General features: G+C 44.1%; 1 protein-coding gene across 4 annotated transcripts in view; it reads left to right on the top strand.

Moving 5' to 3' along the window:
* The first annotated feature begins 8089 nt into the window (after positions 1-8089).
* The window catches only part of GNAO1 (G protein subunit alpha o1), a 233568-nt gene continuing 215956 nt past the window's right edge, over positions 8090-25701 (top strand). The window contains exons 1-4 of one of the 4 annotated variants that reach the window (XM_081963390.1): positions 8090-8258; positions 11371-11450; positions 14063-14866; positions 15639-15681. In XM_081963390.1, the coding sequence (XP_081819516.1) occupies positions 14749-14866; positions 15639-15681 (161 nt within the window). In that variant the 5' untranslated portion in view covers positions 8090-8258; positions 11371-11450; positions 14063-14748. Of the gene's footprint in view, positions 8259-11360; positions 11451-13982; positions 14867-15638; positions 15682-25701 lie in introns of those variants that run through there. The other 3 variants (XM_081963388.1, XM_081963387.1, XM_081963389.1) reach the window with 3 other exon arrangements.

Below are 25701 nucleotides of genomic sequence, written 5' to 3' on the forward strand. Positions count from 1 at the left end.
TAAGCTAGAAACCCGGTTGTTAAGCGAATCTGATTTCCCCTTTGACTTTTGCTTGTCGGATGGTCGCAAAAGGAGATCATGTGACCTAGTGGTGGGTTTCAAAATTTTGTAGAACCTCTTCTGTAGGTGTGGACTGCTTTGTGGAAATGGCTTGTCAGCCATGTGACTGGGTGGGAGTGGCTTGCCAGCCATGTGACTGGGTAGGCATGGCCAACTTGTAAAATGTGGTGAAAATCACTTAACAACTCTCTTGCTTAGCAATCAAAATGTTGGCTCAGAAACTCTGGCATTTGAAGCATGCAAGTTTTAAAGCTGTCAGGTTACAAGACCCTTGCACCCCTAACCCTTTAGAAACAAAACCCCAGGGGTGTTCAAAGTTGACAGCTTTAAGACTTGTGGACTTCAACTCCCAGAATTCCTCCTCCAGTCATGTTGGCTCAGGAACTCTGGCATTGAAGTGTGCAAGTCTTAAAGCTGTCAAGTTACAAGACCCTTGCACCCCTAACCCTTTAGAAAAAAAACCCCAGGCGTGTTCAAACTTGACAGCTTTAAGACTTGTGCACTTCAACTCCCAGAATTCCTCCTCTCGCTCTTCATCTTGATGATGTGTGGACGGGCGGGGGGAGGGAGCTGCAACCGGTTCTAAATGGCACTGTAGATTTGTGGAACCTCTTCTATAGAAGAGGTTAGAACTGGCAGGAACCCACCCCTGATGTGACCCCAGGATACGGCAACTGTTGTAACTACATTCCAGTTACCAAGCATCCGAATTTTGATCATGTGACCATGGGGCTGCTGCAACAGTTCTGTGAAAAATGATCAGAAGTCCCTTTGAACACTCAGTAAACAAATGTTGTAAATCCAGACCCAGAGGTGGTTTCAGCCGATTTGCACCAGTTTGCCCGAACCGGTAGCGGAAATCGTGGGTGGGGGTGGGCCTACCCACCCACCCACCCGCCAGCCAGCCCGTCCCACCTCTGTACCATCCTATTTAGGCACATTTTTGGGGCCCAGGTCAGGGTTGGATTCCGGCTGCTGCTATTGCCAGTTCACTCAGGGATGCGCTGGGGGCGTGCTATGCACGCATACACAGTATTTAAAAAATGCTTCTGCGCATGCACAGAAGCAAAAAACAAGATGACGGCACCTATGGTGCTGCCGAGAGAGCCGGTTTGGGGGCGTGGCAGGCCAAGTTACTATCTACACACAAGTTACTATCTAAAGCGCATGCATGAAAGTCCAGGCACATGTGCAGAAGTAATGCGTGCACCTGCAAACTGGTGGTAACAAAATGTGAAGCCCACCACTGTCCAGAACTGAAATGCATGTCATCTGTTAGTGAGAATTACATGTAATATGCCTATTGTTCTATATTCGGAGTCAGAACTTTTGAAGTTTAAAAAGTTCAATGTATTTTTCTTTTTCCGTGAATCATTCAAAACACTTTAAAAAAAAAAAACCTTCTTGAATGGAATATATAATTGTTGAGTTTATTATGCATAATGAGTGCTTTTGCCCAGAGGCCCTTTAATTTCATATTAAGGTTTTTATAACTGTGGGTAGTATGTTACGGTAGCCACTGTATAGGCTAAGAGCTGCAAGGAATTTTAGATGCATTTTTCCTGGAAAAGGTCTGATTCTTTCTTGGGAAGAATGGTTAATTGAATTGTGGGAGTATGATTCAGCGTCAAGGATAAATTTGAGTAGAGTAAATCTAATGCAGAATTTAATTCTAATTGGAAATAATTCCTTGACGATAATGTTATAGAGTAGACGGTTTTGTGCCACATCCAGGATTTGAGTGTTATTTTTTCAAAGAATCATCATTTCTATTTGATCTATAATCTCCAGAGTTGATTTAATGTATTATTCATAGCTGGGTTAGTGACATGCGTTGTGTTAGCCAACTATGGACAATTTCAGGTTCAAACCTCTATACTTTACCTGTTGTTTTATTTTAGTGTCATGAGTCACATTCATTTGCTTCTCTTTGTCATGTTCTCATCCTATGCTAAATAATAATACGGACAGTCCTCGGCATACAACAATTCATTTAAAGAATTCAAAATGACAACAGCACTGAAAAAAGTGACATATGACCAGTGTTCACACTTAATGACCATTGCAGCATCCCCATGGTCAAGTCATGGTTCCAGATAGCATCCAAAAGTAAATCAGAGTCCAAGGCAAAGTATTGCTCAAAGTTCCAATTTATTAAGAGAGCCATGATGGCACACCTGGGAAAACCCGAATCTGAAAGCTTCCCAGTTTTTCCCACAAGCTCAAGATCTTGCCCCCCACACCCATAAGTCCATCCCATGGTCCAATCTTCCATTGCCATGCTGGCAGTTCCACCCATCCAGTTCCGGTCTGGTGCAGAGGTGGAGAGACAAAAGTTGACCTTGGCTTTCTAGAAAGGAATTTTGTTTTGGCTACATAGCATCTAACTCCGTACAATCCCCCCCCCTCCCATTTTCCCACAATAGAAAATGCAGAGTAGAATAACAGAAAGACCCAAAAGAAAAGATGGCTGCAGGCCTGACAGTGACCAAAATTCAGAGACAACTGGTTCATATTGATGATGTGCAGTTCTTCAGCTGATCTGAGAACAAAAGCAACAGAAAAGAGCATTACGTGAGCAAACAGATGTGAAATGTTGATACCGAAAAGGATGCATTTTATAAAAGGAAGATGTTTCTTCTTTCAAACAGCTGGAACAATTTCTCGCATACTTCTGCTATTCTTTCCCCCTCCGTTAAAATATTTTCACCTTCTTCACTGGTTTCAATCCCCTCATAAAAAGGTTTAAAAGAAAGAAGAGCAAAAATTTGTGCAAACCACTTATTGGGAAAAATTTAACAAATTCCAATCCTCTTTCTTTTCTGATTTATGCTTTTATTGTTTTTTTTTTAAATCTGCATATAAAAAGCAAAGAGGAGTCAAAATGGGACATTGGGGGAAGGAAAAAGAGAGGGGAAAAGAAAATGTAAACTACAAAGGAAAAAGGGGAAAAAAAGGCATTGACTTCCAACTCTTTTTAGCACAGTACAAAATTCGAAACAATCCAGTTTCAATTTCTTGCTTTTACACGTTAGTATATAATTGGCCATTTCTATAACAACAAATCTATCTGATTGACAAAACCAAAGTCCATGTTTAATTTTTTTTCCATCACAAGTGATATCCAAGTGAAAGACGTATTCTCCTCTTTCAATAAAATGACCAACTTAACCCTTTCTGCTTTCTCTTCCCTGCTATGGAAATAGTATGCATTTCTATTTATAGTTGCACCTGATAATCGTTGTGAAAATCATTATCACCCTTTTTATTAACAAGGCTCGCTGTATTCTTTCAGATTCTTTGACCTTACACCTTGAGCCTTTGAGCCTGAGCCACGGTGGTGCACTGGTTAGAGTGCAGGACTGCAGGCTACTTCTGCTGACTGCCGGTTGCCTGCAATTTGGCAGTTCAATTCTCACCAGGCTCAAGGTTGACTCAGCCTTCCATCCTTCCAAGATCTGTAAAATGAGACCCCAGACTGTTGGGGGCAATACGCTGATTCTGTAAACCACCTAGAGAGGGTTGTAAAGCACTGTAAAGCGGTATATAAGTCTAACTGCTATTACTATTGCCCTTCCTTCCTTCCTTCCTTCCTTCCTTCCTTCCTTCCTTCCTTCCTTCCTTCCTTCCTTCCTTCCTTCCTTCCTGTTAGAATGCAGTATTGCAGGGTAATTCTGCTGCCAGCAGTTCAATCCTGACCGGCTCAAGGTTGACTCGCCTTCCATCCTTCCGAGGAGGGTAAAATGAGGACCCTGATTGTTGGGGGCAAGAGGCTGACTCTGTAAACCGCTTAGAGAGGGCTGTAAAAGCACTGTACAGTGGTATGTAAGACTAAGTGCTATTGCTATAGCTGTCTCTCTTTCTGTCTATTTATCTATTTATTGAACCCCAGTGGCACAGTGCTTAGAATGCAGCATTGCAGACTAACTCTGCCCACTGCTAGCAGTTCGATACTGACCAAAGGCTCAAGGTTGACTCATCCTTCCATCCTTCCGAGGTGGGTAAACTGAGGACCCAGATTGTTGGGGGCAAGAGGCAGACTCTGTAAACTGCTTAGAGAGGGCTGTAAAAGCACCGTGAAGCAGTATATAAGTCTAAGCGGTATTGCTATTGCATACAGAGGAAAATGAATCCTTTTTCTTTTAAAAGGAGGCGGCTGTCACTTGCTTGTCTTGATAACTGCCTTACAGTTCCTAGGAAACAAGAAAAGTAAAAAGGACCACAACAGTTTGCTTTAAATGTTATTCCTCCCCCAATGTTTTAAAAATCAAATTCAATATTTTCCAGAGCAGGCCTGTCCACCCAGCTGTGGGTTTGCAGCATTCCTTAAATTTGGTTTGGAAGCTAATGAGGCTCAAGCAACCAAATTACATTGAGAAGATGACAGGATCCAACGTGGAGCCTCTCTGCATGCCACGCCACGCAGAAGGATCGCCTCTGAGCTGCTCTCTTAATTCTTGGAAAAACGATTTCCATATACAAAACTCTCAGATTGAATTTGCATGGCTAATTAAATAAAGAACTACCCAAGGCAAATGACGATCTTGCAAAACAATAGATGCATCCCAGAGCTCTGAAAAAGACGTCTGGAAACCAAATTGATGCTTCACCATCTGGGTTGGGAAGAGAACAGCCTCTGCTGCAGTTCAGATGCACTGTGGTGTGTGTGTGTGTGTGTGTGTGTTTGTGTATCTCTGTTTGGAAACAACATCAACTACAAAAATAAGGCCCCTGTTTGAAAGGCAACTCCCTAGTCTCCTTAACTACCAAGTTTGTAAAGAAGAACTAAGTGCATCTACATCCATATATAATGTGCTGACTCATAACACCCATGCTATCCTACCACAGTTACTGTCAGACCTGTCCTAGTCTGATGCCTTAGGAAAGAAAAACCCTCGACTCCATCTGATTGAAGCGAAAGGTACTTCTACTAAAAAAATGCTGGTTGCAGTAAAGTTAGGCGGAATCTGAGTTTCCCGTACACCCACAACTCGGAAAGCCAAGCCACTCCTCTGATGAATTGTTCTCATTGTCAGGAAATTCCTCCTAAGTTCTAAGTTAGATCTTTCTTTAATACATTTATATCCATTACTTCTTCTCCTCCATCTGGTGCTTTGGAGAATGTAAATCTCCTCTTCTCTCTGACAGTTATTTAAGTACTGGATGACAGTTATCATGTCACCCCTAATCCTTCTCTTCAATAAGCTAGACAATAGAATTCAATTCAATTCAATTCTACTCCACTCTACTCTATTCCACTCCACCCCATCCCATCCTGTCCAATCCATCTATAATTCAATATAAATCATTCTTGTTGGGGGAAAAAAAGTATTCACACACACTTAATTATTGTTCTACACATTTCACCTGTTCCTTCCATCCTTTGTCTTTCCCATCATTTGATGAACAGAATTTGGGAAACGGAGAAGGAAATGTCAATCATCTCCTGCAACTTCAAGTGATTTCAAAGGTTCTGGGTTTCAAAACAATGGCCCTCCCCAATCAATTCTATTTCTCTCCTTGTTGAGATACGATGGTGGCCACGTTCTCAGAGGATACCTTTCCCAATGGTAAGGCAATTCCTGAACCTTGGTATCTTTAAAGCATAGTCTTTATTGTCATTGTACAAAATAAATACAACGAAATTGGTTTTAACCTCACTGGTGCAAAATTATAGCGGACACGAAAAAAGAAAAAGAAAACTAGCGTGTGCATGGAGTGATTGTGGTTGTATTTAAAAGTCTAAATAGAAACTATTTTTAAACCTATTTGTTTAGCTGGCTATACTTTGATGCCTTCTGCCCCATGGTAGAAGTGCAAAGAGACACTGACCAGGGTGTGAATCATCTCTGAGTATCTTCCTTACACTGCTAAAGCAGCGAGACCTGGCGATGTCATCCAGTGGTGATTAGAGGGCAACCAATGGTTTCTTGTGCCGAATTGATCACTCTCTGTAGTGCCTTCCTGTCCACAGCTGTTAAACCAGCATCCCATACTATAATGCAATATGTGAGGAAACTTTCTATGGTGGACCGATAGAAAGAGGTCATCAGCCGTTGTTCTATCTTTACTTTCTAAGGATGTTTTTTCCATCTTCTCCTCTTGCCATCTGTCTCCTTCCATGACAGGGACATGCTCTTGAATAACTGGATCTGCTCGACAGCCATCCATCACTCAGGTGTCACGATCAGAAAGTTGCTGTTTAAATTAATCTGTTGGAGTCCTCAAGCTGTATAAAAACACTTCTTCCGTGCTCTCCTTTCTCAGTTGCTTTGAGACCAGGGTTGTATTCCAATAGCAAAGAAATTGGAAGGAGGTCTTGGAGAAGGAAATTTTTCCAGTGACCTTACAACCTTCTTGTGATGGTTATTAGGTGAATTTATTTATTGGTTATAGACTAGAAATCCTCTTCTCTTCTCTTCTCTTCTCTTCTCTTCTCTTCTCTCCTCTCCTCTCCTCTCCTCCCCTCCCCTCTCCTCTCCTCTCCCCTCCCCTTTTCTTCCCTTCCCCTGCCCTCACTTCACTTCACTTCCTTTCCCTTCCCTTATCTCCCCCTCCTCCCTCTCTCTGCATTGTATTAAAAGTGTGGAAAAATGCTTTGGCTGCAAAACTAATAAAGATAAAGCTGTGATATGTAATCTGGTGATTCTTTCCTGGCTGTATTGACATTTTTTCTTATTAGCTTCTTCTCTGCCAAAGGATATTAAATATGAATACTTAAAATGCTGCATTTTTCTTGGGCTCCTGCTCAACTGGATGAAATGATGTGCAAATTAGGAAGACAAAAAAATGTAGGTAGATGCCGGATGACAGTCCTAAATCTTTGTCAGTGTTCATTTTAACAACATTACAACGGGCCATTGTTTACTTGTGTATATATTTATTTAAATTTATTTAGCCACCCAACTCACTTTCAGTGACTCCGGGTGACTTACAAACGTAGAAACCAACTTTAATAACAATAAAAAGCAATAACCATACACACACACACCGCCCCATAGATATTTAGAGCATCTCTATTAAAGCAATTATATCCCATGCTGTCATCAAAAATTGCTTGGGTGGCTTGCAGGTTTGTGTGGAAAGTACCCTGATTCTCAAATCTCATTCATTTAAATGTCTATGGAGATGCAGGCCACGCTTGTCCCAAGGGTGCTTTTTCAAGAGGCAACAGAACTTTCTGTTTTTTCTTTGAAGACGTTTCGCTTCTCATCAAAGAAGCTTCTGTTGGAAGAAATGTCCTTCTGGGTTCAGTTGCAAGTCGGGGGAAAAGACACCGGAAACACGGAGACTGCTTGGAAAGATGGTTTTTAATGGTGGACAGGACCACGTGGTTTGAAGTCCTGGGCAAAAAGGGAAGAGATGTTGAGAGTGCCCTGGGTTTTATGCCCTCTCTGGGCTTTTGAATTTAAGCTTGTGTTCTGATTGGTTATCGCACTCCCATGGGGCCATGCAGGGCAAGTGTGTAGGCCAACGATGGTGAACCTTTTTTGGCTTGCGTGCCAAAAGCGGGGGGAGTGCCGGGGGGGTCATTCGGGGGTGTGCCACACCCATAATGCAATGAGCAACCCCCAGCGTGCATGCGCGCATGACAGACACTTCCCCCATTTTTTGCAGACTCCCCCGCCCCCTGGAGGCTTTCCGGAGGCTTCAGGAGCTTGCTGCTTCTCCTTCTCTCCTCCTCCCTACCTCTTCCCTCTGTCATCCTTCTCTTCTCTACTTCCCCTTCCTCTCTCCTTCTCTCCACTTTCCACTCCTTCTTTCTCTCCTCCTCTTCCCCCGCTCTTCCCTCTCTCCTAACCTCTTCCTCCTTTTGTCTCTCTTCTCTCTTCCATACTCTTCATCTCATTTGCATGGTGTATTTCAGCATCTCAGCAGGCTCCATTTAATGTTGATGGTGTTAGTAATTTCATTTCAATAAACATTTCATATTAATAATTTTAACATATATCCTCCTTTTAAAAAAAACTATACATATATAGCAATAATATATCATGTCTCTTTCTAGGTTGATGGAATAGCTACAAGTACTGGTCCTGTCACCCCAAAGGGGATGAGATTCTGGACCTGACTCTACCGTTACGTCAAGGTGAACTGCCTTCCACAGAGCAGGAGATACAGAGTGAAAGGCAGCAGTGAAAGGCTGGGGATCAAATCAAGGAGAACTTCTCTAAACCTCTGCATCTCCTCAGCTGCAGGTACTCCACCATTGAGCCCAGTGGTGGGTTTCAAATTTTTTTAGAACTTCTTCTGTAGGTGTGGCCTGCTTTGTGGGAGTGGCTTGCCAGCCATGTGACTGGGTGGGAGTGGCCAACTTGTAAAATGTGGTGAAACTCACTTAACAACGCTCTTGCTTAGAAACCAAAATGTTGGCTCAGTAACTCTGGCATTTGAAGCACGCAAGTCTTAAAGCTGTCAAGTTACAAGACCCTTACACCCCTAACCCTTTAGAAAAAAAAGCCCCAGGGGTGTTCAAACTTGACAGCTTTTAAGACTTGTGGACTTCAATTCCCAGAATTCCTCCTCCAGTCATGTTGGCTCAGGAACTCTGGTATTGAAGTGTGAAAGTCTTAAAGCTGTCAAGTTACAAGACCCTTGCACCTCTAACCCTTTAAAAAAAACCAGGGGTGTTCAAACTTGACAGCTTTAAGACTTGTGGTCTTCAACTCCCAGAATTCCTCCTCTCGCTCTTCATCTTGATGATATGCGGACGGGCGGGGGGAGGGAGCTGGAACCAGTTCTAAACGGCACTGTAGATTTGTGGAACCTCTTCTATAGAAGAGGTTAGAACTGGCAGGAACCCACGCCTGATTGAGCCCCAAATTTCCATTGTTAGGTGAGACATTTCTTAAGTGAGTTTTGCCCCATTTTACCACCTTTCTTGCCACAATTGTTAAGTGAATCACTGCAGTTGTTAGTAACACAGTTGTGAAGTCAATCTGGCTTCCCCATTGACTTTGGTTGTCATAAGGCCATGATGGCGAACCTATGGCCAGAAATGGCACTCAGTCATCTCTCTGGGCATGCCAGCCAACACCCATTGCTCTTCCGTGTTCTGCACCATGATGGGAAGCTGAGCTTCTGGTTTCTGGCACGTGCATGCGCGCCAGCTAGCTGATCTTTGCATGTGCATGCTATTGCTATGGCTTATTCAGGCAACCAGCATGTCCCCATCAAGATAACCACAGGGTGCTATGAATCACATCTACAGAAAGCTGCTTTTCTCATAGAGTGATGTTCAATGTTTGTCGAGCAAACTTGCTCGTGGCGAAGAACTCAAGCTTCATTCAAGTTGTTCTGCCAATGGAGGGAAATAGTTTCAAACTAAAGATGGTTTGAGAGAGTTTCTATATTCTTTTTCCACACTACAATTCCCAGCCTTCTCTGGGTATGTGTGTGTGTTCCAGATGGATAGAAATGGGTCTGCGGTGCATCTTTGTCATAAATACACCAAGGATGTAAGCAATATCAAGTGGCTGCCAAGCTAAATATTTTTCTTGAACAACCATCATGTGTTTATGGTGAATTGTTTAAGTCTCTCTTCCTTTCCCTCTCCCTCCCTCTCTCTCTTTCCTTTCCTTTCCCTTCCCTCTTCCCCCTTCCCTTTTTTCCTTTTCCTTTTTCTGTATTTCCTTCCTATGTGTTTCTTTTTCTTCCTTCCCTTCCCTCATTTTCCCTTCCTTTCCTTTCCTTCCCTTCCTTTCCCTTTTCTCTTTCTCCTTTCTTTTCCCTCTGTTTTCCTTTTCCTCTGTCTTTCCTTTCCCTTCCAACTCTGTTACTCAATATCTATGTCCCTTCCCTTTTCCTCCCAACTCTGTTACTCAATATCTATGCCCTTTCCTTTCCCTTTTCTCTTTCTCCTTTCTTTTCCCTCTGTTTTGCTTTCCCTCTGTCTTTCTTTTCTTTCAGTCTTTCCTTTCCTTTTCTCTTTCTCCTTTCCTTTCCTTCTCCATTCCATTCCTTTCCTCCCCCGCCCCAAATCTTAAAATTTGTGGGGTTCAACTCCCAGAATTCCCCAGCCAGCTATGCTGGGTTCACCAGTTCACAAGCTATGTGGACAAGTCCCCAAGTTTTCAAAGTTGCCAAGATTGGAGACCCCTGCCCCACCCTCTGAAAACCAACCACTCACTTTCCCCCTCACTGCATCTCTCCTCTTTCTTCAATTGCTTCGCAGTCACCAAGTGTTTTATCTCTGCAGGGGGTGCATTTCTGGGGAAATGGTTTTTGTGTGCGTGATGTATTTATATGCCAGTGGCCTGCATTTATTTCTGTTTAGATTAGCAAACGCTTGACTAAAATGCAATCAAAGGACCGGCTCAGACAACATCCCATTTTTCTTGGGGCTTTTAAGATGACTTTGGGGGTCTACCTTAGGAGGATGCTTCTCCTCCCCCCGTTTGCATTTTTTAAACTTTCAAATATTTCTTCGCCTCCCAACAGGCAAAGATGTAGTAAAAGTTGCGGAGTGGGTGGAGCTGTAAGGGGGGTGGGGTTCTTGGTGCACGCTTGGTGGTTTTTGGGTGGACATTTCATTACCCAACTAGGTAAGATCATCAGTGCTAGAAGGGCATGCCAAGAACAATAGCCCAAACAAGGAGCCACTAAGATTACTCCCACCAACACTGACAAGGCAAGCCACTTGCAGTATCCTTCCCTTGCCACGCCCACAAAGCCGCGCCCACAAAGCCACGCCCACAGAAACGCTAGCAACATTTTTTTATCCCACCACTGAGTCTAATATAAATGTGTATCACTATTAGAAATATATGTTGATTGAATGTAATAATTATGATTAACTTTATTCGTTTTATTTGCATTAGAATGTATGACACGCAGGGATATATTTGTTCACGCATTGATTTGATATATTTGTAAAAAAATAAAAAACTTGGAAGAAGGTGGGTTTTCCCATTCCTAGGCCACCATTCCATCAGCACCCCACCCTGGCTTGCCTTGAATGACTCAGAGCCTCTGCAGAAATGAAAGCCAGCAGAGGTTCTGAGGGCCACACAGGGACCTGCGTACAATCCTTGGCCCTTGGCTACCCACCTTTGCTTTTCTTGAAAAAGAACTAGGCAAGTATTTAATTGTTAATCTTAGAAATAATAATAATTGAAGGAGATGCCTTTCCTTCTCTCTGGAGCAGGTGCAGTAGGTAGGGTGACTCTCTATCTGGGGAGAATCATATGAAAGCTTAAAAAGGTGATAATCACAGAGTTTTTAAAACTAAAAACCTTCTCTGTGCGTTTTGCTTCCTCTTGCTGCCTCTACATTTTAAAAATATCATTTTCTTCTATTAGGTTTACAAAGTGCTTTGCAACTTTTGATCAAGGACCAAAAGGTTACATCAAAGGCAGGTTTCCCATCTCCGGGAAGGAACAAGGAGAAAGGTAAGGAGTGAATGTTGGCACTATTAATTTTTACTGTTTTCTTATTCTATTCTATTTCTATTTCTATTCTTTCTATATATTCTATTCTCTATTCTAATATTCTATTCTATTCTCTATTCTAATATTCTATTCTCTATTCTAATATTCTATTTTCTATATTCTGTTCTATTTTCTATACTCTTCTATTCTATATTCTAATATTCTATTCTATATTCTATATTCTAATATTCTAATATTCTAATATTCTATTTTCTATTTTCTATTTTTTATTCTATTCTATTCTATTCTATTCTATTCTATTAATAATTTTCTATTATTCTATTATTCTATTATTCTATTATTCTATTATTCTATTATTCTATTATTCTATTATTCTATTATTCTATTATTCTAATATTCTAATATTCTAATATTCTAATATTCTAATATTCTAATATTCCATTCCACTCCACTCCACCCCACTCAAATCTTGTCTGAACTTGAACAGGTGTCTTCCTGATTTTAAAGAGGACACCATGGAATCCAACTGTTTAAAAAGGACACGTTTTATGGACACATCCATGCAGGATTTTTGGCATCATAAAAAGATGAATTGCCCTTATTTTTTTTCACCAATGATTTTCAATTTCTTGGTCTAATCTTCCAACCTGAGATCTCTCCATCATCCCACATCCTAGCATTAGGCTGTCTAGACCTGCTCTCAATTGCTGCCTAGGTAGACACTTTTAAACCATGCCAGCAGGCAATATTTTGTGTCCTTTGGCCTAGGGAGACAGAGAAGGGTCGATTTATCACAAGGCAACAATCCATGATGGATCTGCAGATCCTTCTTTGGCTGAGCAAAGTCATCTGGATACCAGGAGAGGAGAACAAACTCTCAACTCGATTCATTTGTCATCACGGCTTAAACATGGTTTACTGAATAAGCCAGGATTGGCTAAAGAGATAAGTAGTCAACTCCTGGTTCCAGCCATGATGAAAGGTGCCAGTGTATGTGATCCTGATGCCTCTACAACCTACTTGGAGCAAAAGGACTTCAGATGCTGGATAACCATTTGTCTAAAGTGGTGTAGGGTTTCCTGCCTTAGCAGGGGGTTGGACTAGAAGACCTCCAAGTTCCCTTCCAACTCTGTTATCCTATACCATACTATCCTATCCTATCCTATCCTATTCTATTCCATTCCATTCTACTATTCTATTCTATTCTTATTCCTATTCCTATTCCATTCCATGATTCTATTCTATTCCATTCCATGATTCTATTCTATTCTATTCCTATTCCATTCCATTCTACTATTCTATTCCATTCCATTCGATTCTTCTATTCTATTTCTATTCTTATTCCTATTCCATTCCATTCCATTCCATTCCATTCCACTATTCTATTCAATTCTATTCCACTCGATTCCATTCCATTCTACTATTCTATTCTATTTCTATTCTAATTCCTATTCCTATTCCATTCCATTCCATTCTATTCCATTCCATTCTACTATTCTATTCTATTTCTATTCTAATTTCTATTCAATTCCATTCAACTATTCTATTCTATTCCATTCCATTCTACTATTCTATTCTATTCTTATTCCTATTCCTATTCCATTCCATTCTACTATTCTATTCTATTCCATTCCATTCTACTATTCTATTCTATTCTATTCCATTCTTCTATTCTATTCTATTCTTATTCCTATTCCATTCCACTATTCTATTCTATTCTATTCTATTCTATTCTATTCCATTCCATTCCATTCCTCTCTGTTCTGTTCTGTTCTAAGAGTTAAGTCTTTGCTCTGATCTTGGGGTGCTCACTTTCTCTGGGGAAGTCCCCAATCTTTCTGCATTTGGATTCTCCAGGTTCCCCCCCCCCCACGCCCCTTCTCGGGAGGGGGGAGGAATAAAACGAAGGAAAATGCATCTAGAAAACGCATCGTGGACCTGCACCAACGGTGAAAAAAATCTATTTTTAAAAAAGTGCCTATTTAAACAAAAGAATAGATAGGGAAAACCGCACTTACTTCGACCTGAATTTTTTTTTTAAAAAAACCCTGCATCTTAATTAAAAAATGGGGGGGGGGGAGAAGAAGTAAATCAAAGCAGAAGGGGGCAGAGGACCCTCCTCGGTTGCATCTGGCGCATTCACTTTCTCTTCATCGAACCCCCCACCCCGTCACTTTCCCTACCCAGTAAAAAGGCTAAATCTCAGTGGCAGCAACTGTTGGGGGAATCGCTTTTATCCCACTCCGCTCTTAAGAGGCTGGCAGGACAGAGACGTCTCCCTCCTATCCATCTTCTCATCCCCCACCCCACCCCACCCCACCCCACCGAAAGCCCCACCCTACCCCACCCCAGGGGCTGAATTGCCTGGCTAGCGCGCATGCGCGGGCGGGGAGCCACGAACGTCAGCAGCTCAGCCGGCCTCGCCTCGCCCCTTGAAGTCAGCAGCGCAGAGCCCAGGCTCGCTCCCCCCTCCCTCCCTCCCTCCTCTCCTCCTCCTCCTCTCTCTCTCTCTCACTCTCTCTCCTCCGGCTGGCTCGCGGACGCGCGCGCGCGGGCGCTCTCTCTCTCTGCCCCCCCCTCCCCACCACCCTTTCTGCATTTCTCTCCATTAGGACGGGCTGAACGATGCGATCGCTCGCAGCCATCGCCGCCGCCGCCGCCGCCCATTAGAGACCCCCAGATTAGGGGGAGGGGAGAGGAAGAGGGGGAGGAAGAAAAAAGAAACCTCACCCCAATCCAAACAGCAGCCCACCGCCCGCGTGGGGGAAAGAAGAAGGAAAGAAAGAAGGAAACAAAAGAAAGAAAGAAAAGCAAACGGAAAGGAAATCCGAAAGCGAGAAATTCTGGCCGAAGAAGGAAGGAGCGGAAAACCCCAACATTTTGAGCACTTTCTCCCGGGCCAGCTCGCTCGCTCTTAGCTGGGGCTCCGCTTCCTCCGACTCCACCGGCAGGCGAGCCACCTCCCTTCCCTTCTCCCAGCGCCCCCCACCTCCAGACCAGCTCCTGCAGCTCCCGCAAGCTCGGCTGTGGTTCCTTTGGATGCCTTGATTCGCCGGAGCGAGCGAAGAGCAGGGCTGGGAAGCAGGGAGAGAAGAGAGGAGCAGAAGGAGGGAGAGAAGGAGAAAGAGAGAGAGAGAGAGAGAAGGAGAGGATCTCCCCCCTCAGCCTTTGGCGTTGCAACCCGAGCTCCTCCCGGCCGGCTTTTCCCCCCCTTTGGGCTCCTCCGTGAAAGGGTGGGGGGGAAGAGGCGAAGGAGAAGGGTCCGCCAGCCCGGCACCGTTCCCGATTTGGGGCCACCATGGGATGTACGTTGAGCGCCGAAGAAAGGGCCGCCTTGGAAAGGAGCAAAGCGATCGAGAAGAACCTCAAGGAGGACGGCATCAGCGCGGCCAAAGATGTGAAATTACTCCTGCTAGGTAAGCCCGAGAGTCGGGGCTTCCTTTCTCCGTCGCACCCCCCCCCCATCCCCGAGCCCTTTCGGACGTTCCCTCTTCTCTCCCCTCCCCTCTTCCTACACACACACACACACACGATAGATTTGCACACTCACGTCTCTCCTTCCCCTCCCCACCCCTCCCCACCCCGTCTGCCTGCTTCTCAGGTGTGGTTCGTTGCCCACCGACCCCCCCCCCGCCTGCTCTGCCCCTTTGCACGGTGTCCGCTGCAGCCCCCTTTGAGGTTGCAATTCGCCTCCCTTCGGTGTAGCTTTGCTGCCTGGTCTAAGGCCGTTTCCCCACAACCTTTTATCTGCCCCCCTCCCCAATAAATCACTGTCTTCCGCCAACTAGGTGTGTGTGTGTGTGTGTTTTCACGCTCCATCTTCTGCCGCACCTTTGGATGGGCTGGCTCCAAAGTAACCCCATCTCAGCCCCTCCCCAATTCCCCGCCTCTCCCCAACAGGTAGGGGTCTTGCTTACCACTGTTTTTAATTTAATTTAATTTTTTTTACAACGTATCTCCATCTCTCGCCTTTTTTGAACCGACAAACTCAATTGCACAAACAGCGTCTTCTGCTCCCCTCTTCCCACCCCCGCCGCGCAGAGCCATTAGCATTACCCACCCACCCCTCTCTCTCTCCTGTTATCTGCTTTTATCTTCTTATATTCTCACACTGGCCAGATTTTGCTTTTATGAAGGTTTTAATATGCTCCCCCCTCCTTTTTTCTCTCTTCTGTTTTGTCCCAACAGGGGCTGGGGAATCCGGCAAAAGCACAATTGTGAAGCAGATGAAGTAAGTCAGCTCATCCTCCCTTCCCTCTTACGTACAGTAGCATAGTGAGAGAACTCAAATATTTGCATTGTAATGGATTCCATTTTTAAAAAAAAAAATCTTAATTAAGTGTGTGTGTGGAAGCACCTATTTTCATTTATTGTTATTTTGGGGATGGGAGACAACGCAGTCCTTGGTTCAATGGATTTGTTAGGAGCCAATCCGTTCGTCTACGGTAGCAAAAAAATAACCCAACCCGACTCAGGAATCTGGTAGCGCTTTTCCCGACTACCGATTTTATTGCAAGGCATCCGCTCTGGACGAGTTTATGCATTTTCACGCCCTTCTCAATGCAAAAAATGGGTTGTTGGGGGAAAGACTCTCAACGTTGGCCTCAATGAATGAGTCTCCGCCATGTTTGAAGCGGGAAAGACTAAGGATGGGGAGAGAGAGAGAGGAGATGGTGTTCTCACTGCCTTGAAAAAAAAGGGAGGGGTGCTTGACCAGGCCCAACAACATCTGGAGCAGCTGTTGCCAAAGCTTGAGGCGCAGGTGGGCAGAAGAGGGGAGGAAACCTCCCCTCCCCCCCTTTTCCCAGGCTTCTGAGTGGCTTTCCTGGCCCCGCTGCGCCAGGTGTGAGGTGCTGTTCACCGCCGTGGTGCTGAAATCTGAATTCTCGTCTTCCTTCTTCCCTCCTTCCTTCCCTCCTGCAAAGAATGGTAGCAGGGAGCGATGGGGTGGGGTCGGAAGGAGTAAAACCTAGCCCTGGCCTAGCCTAGGCATTCGTGCACTGGAACCAAATTGCTCTGTGGTGTTTCCCCCTCCCTCCCCCTCCTCCCCAAAAAACCTGCTTCCCAGACCGGGTCTCCCTTTGCACGCATTTCCAATCGGCTGGTCTTGTTAGGGGACGAATTGGGCCTGGGTTTCGGCCCGGTCCAAGGCACGTGGATCTGTGGAAAGGCATCTGATAATTCAGATTTGAAACTATTTTCCATTAGTCCTCTTCCCTCCCCCTCCCTCCTTCCCTCCCTCCTTTCCGCAGCTTTCCTCGCTTGGAGCCCTTCCCTGTCCTTTAATTAATCAGGACAGAATTTGGCTGCCATACCAAATTAAGCCAAGGCCCTCCGCTTCTCTCTCCCTTCCCTGTTGACACACGTGTATTGCGGAGCTTGTGAGTGTTGCAGATTCCTAACAACTGCGGGTCGTAAGAAGCGGCGGGGGGGATTTTTCCCCCTGCAGCGGACCCCTTTCGCTCTCTCTTCCCCCCTCCCTTCTTCGCCAGCAGTCAGTGACGCCGATTTGAGCTCCCAGGAGGCTGGCGGGGCGGGGCGGGGCGGGGCGCGGGAGGCAGATACACTAGGTGTAGCACAGGGGTTGCGTGCGTGCAACTCACGCTTTACACTGAGTTGGGAGCTCCTCTGCCGGGTGTCTCTTTGGCTGGATGCCCCAGCTAAGGGGGAGCGAGTGGCAGGATGTTTAGGAGATGACGAAGGGAGAAGCGACAGTCAATGTGGAAGGACAGCGGGTCGTGTGTCGTTCCCCCGCCCCCCCCCCGTTTGCAAAATGGCCTTCTCGGCAGCCTTCGGATAGCTCTTGCAGGTTGCTAAGAGAGAATGGCGCTCGGGTGAGGTGGGGGAAGAGAGTTGCACGCAAGCCACACCTGCACGCGCACACAAACACACACACACACACACACACACACATACAGAGAGAGATCTTGGGTGCCTGCTCACAGCCAGCCTTGCCTGCCCGCCTGCCCATGCATGCCCATGTCCCGGGTGGCTTTTCTGTAGCCTGCCCGGGGCTGTTAAAATAAGCCGAAGGTTTCAGGCGGCGCAGGCGGTGGACAGCACCCGGCAGAGCCTGAAAAGACGCGGTGGTTCTCTAGGGAGCTCGGCAAGCTTCGGCTTAGCTCGGCTCTGCTCGGGCATGGGACTCGCCTGGCCTTCGGAGGCGTTCGGTGGCGAAGCCAGCTGCCTCGGCAAGAACCGGCAAAGGTTCGGCTCTGCTCGGACAAAACGAGGGATGGGTTTAGAACTCAAGATGTAACAAGACGCGCATGCGCTGGTGTGATGGGGTGTGCTGAGGCATGCAGACACAATGACAACAGACTCAGAATAGATCTGGAAGGGACCTTGGAGGTCTTCTAGTCCAGCCCCCTGCTCTAGCAGGAGATCCTATACCATTTCGGACAAGTGGCTGTCCAGTCTCTTCTTAAAATCCTCCAGTGATGAAGCACCCACAACTTCTGGTGGCAAGCTGTTCCACTGGTTAATTCTCCTTAGGAAGTTTCTCCTTAATTCCAGGTTGCTTCTCTCCTTGATTAGTTTCCATCCATTGTTTCTTGTCCTGCCTGCTAGTGCTTTGGAGAATAATTTGACCCCCTCGTCTTTGTGGCAGCCCCTCAAGTACTGGAACTTTGTCACCCCTAATTCTTCTTTTCTCTCGGCTAGCCAAACGCAAATCCTCCAACTGTTCTTCATATGTTTTAGCCTCCAGGCCTTTGATCGTCTTAGTTGCTCTTCTTTGCACTTCCCCCCCCCAAAAGACTCAACATCTTTTTTGCAATGTGGTGACCCAAACTGGATGCAGCATTCCAGGTGTGGCCTTACCGAGGCTTTGTAAAATGGTACAAATACATCGTGTGAGTCATTTTCTAAGTTTCCCTTGCTTGAACCCAGGGGAGGGGGGATTAATTACGCCAACTTTACCACCTGTGGATTGCAACTTCCAGAATTCTTCAGCCAGCATTGAAGTCCACACATGAAGTCTGTAGGCTGTAAACCTGCCACCGTTGCCCCCTCCTGCTATAGAACTCAATTTAAGCCCCTACTAGAATTCAGGCGTCTCCCACCTTGGCAACTTTAAGACTTGTGGACTTCAACTCCCACAATTCCTCAGCCAGCCATAAGCTTTATTTTTGCAGCCTGGATCTCATAGCCCTAATCTCATACTTCATTTCAATCCTGTCAAATTTCTTATACTGGTTCCTGCTATTCCTCCTTCCTTGATTTACTGTGTACAGAAAAGAAGGGAGAGAAAATATTTTCACAATCCTGTGCTTGAGATTTTCTGTTGTCAAGGGATGGACTCCCTCAATCCTTCCCAAGTCCTCACTAGATGATTTAGGGCTCCTGTGGCTTTTAAGTTCACCGTCGTATATCATAGGACATTGAAAAATAGGGTTGGAAGGGACCTTGGAGGTCTTCTAGTCCAACCCCATACCCAAGTTGGAGACTATAGTATATACAGTATACCATACTGGATAAATGACTGTCCAGTCTCTTGTTCAAAACTTCCAGTGATGGAGCCACCCATAACTTTCCTTTGCTTGCTTTTGATGTCATAAATACTATGAAGATTCCTCAGGTCTCTGGCCCAACTCTAGTTTTGCTCACATAACAAACCTCATTATGCAGCTCAGCCATTCATCAAATGGCCTGGCTTTGTAAGTCACTAACAATCGCAACAACAACAAGAAATAACCAAAGTTAAAAGACCACCAAATGTTACAAATGTATGTGTTAGATCTTTCACTGACCTGGTTGTAAGGACACAACCCTTGAGTTTCTGGTGTCATAAATAGCCCAATAGGTAAATATAAACTATTATACATGCCAACAAGAAAGCTCTTTTTCAAAATAACTCAGGGAGGTGAGACAGAGTATCGCAAAACTATTGTTCACTCTTGCCCATGCCTGGGTTTGCACACCCTGTTCACATTACTTGTTATGCCCAAATCGATAAACCATTCATATTGTTTTGTAGTATGATTTGATTGCTTACTTAGTATCCTATGACTATCACTAAGTGATGTGTCTTATGATTCGTAATGGATGTATCTTTTCTTTTATGTACACTGAGAACATCTGCACCAAAGACAATTCCTTGGGTGTCCAATCGCACTTGGTCAATAAAGAATTCCTATTCTATTCTATTCTATTCTCATTCCCACTCCAATCTCATTCTATTCTGTTCTGTTTTGTTCTGTTCCATTCTATTCCATTCCATTCCCATTATTCTATTCTATTCCATTCCATTCCATTCCATTCCATTCTATTCTATTCTATTCTATTCTTATTCGCACTCCATTCTCATTCAGTTCTGTTCTGTTCCATTCTGTTCCATTCCATTCCATTTCCATTGTTCTATCCTATCCTATCCTATCCTATCCTATCCTATCCTATTATTATTCTACTCTACTCTAAATTCCATTCCATTCTATTCTATATTGATCTGATGACCAACTTCATCATCTGAGCATCTAAAAGAATGTCTGAGTTTCCACAACACATGAATTGCATTTTAGCCTAACCTCATTCTAACTTAGTTTGTTAGAACCTGACTTACAAACTATTTAAAAAAGGCATAATGAATACTTTTTAAAAATCCCTTCTTTAAGCAAAATATTTCTTGAGGTTTTTTCAAGTGAGTTATTACTTCCCTGATTCCCCCCCCCCCCGAATATTTTCCCCAAGCTCTAGAATGGCGTTGCCCTCCTCTTTTCATCTTCTCAGATTAAGCCTACCCTGGGACCTCATATCTGGACTGAGATAAGATAAGATAAGCACCCATCTCACACTCTGGAAAAATAAACAGAGACCTGATCTTTTATGGAGCAAGCTAAGGCACAAATGGTTGCATATTTCCTGGCAAGCTAGTTGCTATGAAAATCAAACTTGTTATTAGGCATCGTTTAACCTGAAAATGTTTGCTTTCCTGTTAAATTAAGGGGAGGGATAGGAATAAACAAACTCTCCACGCCAAGGTTCATGGCTTAGTTGTCTAAACCTTGGTTGAAGGTATAACTGAATGGGCAGAGATGGATTTTTTTTTAAAAAAAATTGCTCTTCCCTTTTTCAAGGCTTTTTTTTGGGGGGGGAATTGAAGATCTCTGACAAGGGGCTCCCAAAGGTCCAGATTGATGAAACAAATTGTCAGGTCTGGAAGCCATCTTTTGCATTAGTAGCACCTCATTAATTAGCTGCATGAACACTGCTACAAAGGGGTCCTCATTTACCTAGATGACACAAAGAGCCTGGTTGTGCAATTTTGTGGTGGGGTAGGGCGGGTGACATAGGAGTGGAAACAGGAATAATGCGTCTCTGAAAGGATTCTTACTTTAATCCTTTTTTGGGAGAATATTCTATCTGTATATCTATATCTATCTGTTTGTCTGTTTGTTTGTCTGTCTAGCTTTCTATCATCTATCTATCTATCTATCTATCTATCTATCTATCTATCTATCTATCTATCTTTCTATCCATCTATCCATCTATCCATCTATCCACCCACCCACCCACCCACCCATCCATTGTCTGTCTGTCTATCTGTCTGTCTGCATCTATCTATCTATCTATCTATCTATCTATCTATCTATCTATCTATCTATCTATCTATCTATCATCTATCTATCTATCTATCTATCTATCTATCTATCTATCTATCATCTATCTATCTATCTATCTATCTATCTATCTTATATCATCTATTTATCATCTGTCTGTCTGTCTGTCTATCTATCTATCTATCTATCTATCTATCTATCTATCTATCTATCTATCTATCATCTATCTATCTATCTATCTATCTCTCCTATCCATCCATCCATCCATGTCTGTCTGTCTGTCTGTCTATCTATCTATCTATCTATCTATCTATCTATCTATCTATCTATCTATCTATCTATCTATCATCATCTATCCATCAATATCTATCTATCAACTATCTATCTGTCTGTCTATCTATCTATCTATCTATCTATCTATCTATCTATCATCTATCTTCTATCCATCCATCCATCCATCCATCCATCCATCCATCCATCCATCCATCCATCCATCTATCTATCTATCTATCTATCTATCTATCTATCTATCTATCTACTTTTGGCCATTTTCATAGCTAACATTGATGGTTAATTTTGGGAGGTGTTGAGGTTTACCCCAATCCAAAACCTATTGAATGATTGTACTTGTTTTCCATTTTCTGATGATCTCAGCCCTCAAAGCAGGTGGCACAATCTTATTTTTAAGGGTGCAAATGCTATTATCCTACAGTTTTCATGGATATCCCCTAATGGTATGAAGTCAGTTGGAGGACAAGCTTATTTTGTTGGGACGCTGTAGACAAACACATGCCCTGATACGATGCTCTGAGAGTGCATGGAATTAGAACTACATTGAAGTTGATGCATCTGCGTGTGATGTTCTGCAGTTTCAAAGAAAAGTGTGCACATGGCACTGGATAAAAGCCTTGGAGAACCTCATGATTTTGCACTAAGGGCTGCGCCTGGCACACAAGAGCAGCACTTCTATGCTGGAGATGCGATATGTGTCTGAACATTTTCCATCCCTTGAAGGCAGGCTAAGCTTTGAATCTGCCCAGTGTGGTGTGGGACGAGTTTTCCTTTGATTGAAATGGAAGAAAGTGGGATAAGTAAGACTGGAGGCAAATTCCAAGCCGATTGGGTGGGTTCCAATTTTTATTTCAGTTCGGTGGAGATGCACAGATAGTATCTGTAGATACTTTTTTGTTGCTGTGTTGTTACGTTTAAATAAAAAGAGGCCATTTGTTTTTAAGGCTTGGCATGAAACGTGAGCTTCAGTTGACTTGGTGATCTCTTTCAGCTCCATATTTGGAACTCTTCTCCTTGGTCTCTTTGTTTGTAATTCTCGCCCCCCCCGCCCCCCCCCCCCAAGGTCTTCATGTTCCCAGAACAATGGGGCTGAGGAGCATGAAGTTGGAAATGCTTGCTTCTGACCATTGTTAAGCTTCTTTGTTGAAGGGAAAAAAAGAAGCAAAAGAATCCACCTATTGTATATGAAGCTAAATAAAGATTCTTGTTATGGTTCAACAATGGCTGAAGGAGCTATGTGGGAGGCCCCTTGGAGACAGGGTTACAGGGTTTAGGAGAAGACAAGGCAGGTTCTTACTGCTTGCAGCTCTTCATGCTAACCAGGGCTCCCCCAACACTCCCCTAGGTCTGAAAACAAATCTAAAATCAGTATAAACCAGGTGACACTCACCCACCCTTTATGCAGTGGGGCCAGCCATAGGCTTTAGGGGTGTTGTGGCAACCCTGAAATCTCACATCTCTAAACACCTCCCTAGAGACAGTAAGTTGGAATAGAGTTGGGTGGGGTGGGGTGGGATAGGGTAGGGTAGGGTAGAATAGAATAGGGTAGGGTAGGGTAGCATAGCATAGAATAGAGTAGGGTAGGGTAGAATAGGGTAGGGTCGTGTAGGGTAGCGTAGAATAGAATAGGGTAGAATAGGGTAGAGTAGAGTAGAGTGGAGTGGAGTGGAGTGGAGTGGAGTAGAGTAGAATAGAATAACCAAGTTGGAAAGGAACTTGGAGGTCCTGTAGTCTAACCCTATAGCATGTCAGACAAATGGTTATCCAACATCTTCTTTAAAACATCCAATGTTGGAGCATTTACAACTTCTGGAGGCAATTTTCCCCACTGGTTAATTGTTCTCACTGTCAGGAAATTTCTCCTTAGTTCTAAGTTGCTTCTCTCCTTGATTAGTTTCCCGGATCCCACCATAAGGAATAACCGGGCTGATGGGACCCACAGCATCCCTCTTCTGCCTCTGTTGTTTCTCATTCTCATTCCAAAATGGAGCATGGCCAGTTGATATACAGTACAAGAAGCCACCAGATTCTTGTAGTGGAGACAGGATGGTTGCTTGGAACCTGGGTCATTTTGCATGCTCTCCCTGTTCTCCATGATCACCTAATCATTAAATCAAGAAAGAGAGAAGCCATCTATGACAATTCCACAGCCACTCCTGAGAATATTGACAGCAAATTAAAGAAAGCAAAACATGCAGGAAGATTGCTTTGCCCTGCATTAGACGAGGGAGGTAAAGAGACTGGACCAGTGATGGACTGAAAGGCATCCTCTAATTTCATGGCAAGGAAAGGATTTAGACTGGATTCTTTTTGGTTTATAGTTCTCTGGGAGTCTGTGATAACTTTTTCTGTACTTTGGGATCACTCTGCTTGTATTCCCATCTAGGTCAAGTTGGCCAGAGAAATTAAGGTGATTAAGAGTTTAGAAAGAATATTTTAAAACATTTTTGATTTTTGGATTTCGTGTAATAACACTGTTTCATATTCTTCCTGAATTTTGCGGATTGTAATATCTTATATCAATGATTGTCCATTTTGGTGCATTTATCTTATTTGTTACGTTTGTGGTCAAAACAATTGTTGTTGTTGTTAGTTGCGAAGTCATGTCTGACCCATCGCGACCCCATGGACAACATTCCTCCAGGTCTTCCTGTCCTCTACCATCCTCTGGTGTCTATTTAAGCTCACGCCTACTGCTTCAGTGACTCCATCCAGCCACCTCATTCTCCGTTGTCCCCTCCTTCTTTTGCCCTCAATCTTTCCCAGCATGAGGCTCTTCTCCAGGGAGTTCTTCCTTCTCATTAGGTGGCCAAAGTCTTTGAGTTTCCTCTTCAGGATCTGGCCTTCTAAAGAGCAGTCAGGGTTGATCTCCTCTAGGACCGACCGGTTGGATGGCCTTGCAGTCCAAGGGACTCGCAGGAGTCTTCTCCAGCACCAGAGTTCAAAGGCCTCCATTCTTTGGCACTCTGCCTTTCTTATGGTCCAACCTTCACAGCCATCCATTGCAACTGGTCAAAACAATAAATAAATCCTGTTTTGTCTACTTCATCTCAAATTGGCTTTCCAATTGGGGAAAGCCACTTATTGGTTTGCTTTTGGCCTAGGGAAGCATTTCAGTGTCTGCCTTCTATAGTTTCAGAGATAATATTTGTGAAATCCAGTCACATTAACAAGCACAAGGCCAGGCTTGGAAAAATCACAAACTCAGCTGGTCTGGCACTCCCATTAACAGGATAGCAATTTATCCTATCATGTTTATGTCAGGAAATGCATTCCTCGCACACAGTTCGTGGAGCCAAAAATAGCTCTTGGGTGTTGTCTTCAAGATTAGAGACCCACGTTCATCAGGCTGCTCTCTACAGAAGCTGTTTCTAAGTTAGTTTGGAGATGAAGTTCTGCTAAGGTCAGAGATGCAATTTTAGGAGGATTTGCAAAATCCAGTAAATGAAGAAGGTGACGGACCGAAATGGTTGGCAAGAGATAGACAGCTTATAACTTATAACGACAACCAAGTCTCAAAGTTATGTTGTGGAGTGAGACATTTGTTCAGTGGGTTTTTATGACTTTTCTGTCCACATTTGTAAAGTGAATCACTTCTTAAATTAGTAACACGATTGTGCAGTGAACCTGGTTTCCCCATTGATTTTGCTTGTCAGAAGGTCACAAAAGCTTCTTCTGACCGAGGCTTCCCGAGACCATGAAGCAAACTCCTTGTCCCGACCAAAAAACCCTTTTATTAATTGACTGTGAATTCCGCTCATTCACAACCAGCAAAGTTTTTCAAGGGAGGATTTACAGTCACAGACCTTATCTGGCTTGGAGAGCTGCCAGGCCGATATCTGCAAAACTTGGAAAGGAGTCTTGGAGAGTCACAGACCAATTAAGCGAACTAATTGTCCACTGCAAACTCCACTCCCCTTTCACTCCTCTTTTATTCCCTCTGGGAGGGGCCATTCATCACTCACCTGTGGCCTTACTCCCAAGTTGACCCCTGTTCTTTAGCTGTTCTCTTTGTCTGGCAGCTCTGCGCATTCGCACACTGGGAACAGGCTCCAGCTGTTCTTCTGCCTCACTGATGTCTGACTCCAAAGGCAGCTGATAACTGTCAGATGGCCCTGGCTCCCTCTCTGCATCGGACACAGAGCCCTCATCAGAGCCTTCCCCAGACTCTAAGACTGGCCCATGTTCCTCCCCAACCTCCTCACTGTCCGAATCTGCTGCCAGCTCCACTGGCCACTGTCGAGCCATAACAAACCTGTTCGTGTGACTCCGGGACACTGATCATAAATGTGAGTCAACTGTCAAGCATCCGAATGTAAATCACATGTCCAGAGGGATGCTGCAGCAGACATAAGTATGAAAAATGGTCGTAAGTCCCTTTCTTCAGAGTCAGTGAACTTCGA

This window comes from Natrix helvetica, assembly GCF_964273705.1.
Source record: "Natrix helvetica genome assembly, chromosome: 10".
In the NCBI taxonomy this organism is placed as follows: Eukaryota; Metazoa; Chordata; class Lepidosauria; order Squamata; family Natricidae; genus Natrix; species Natrix helvetica.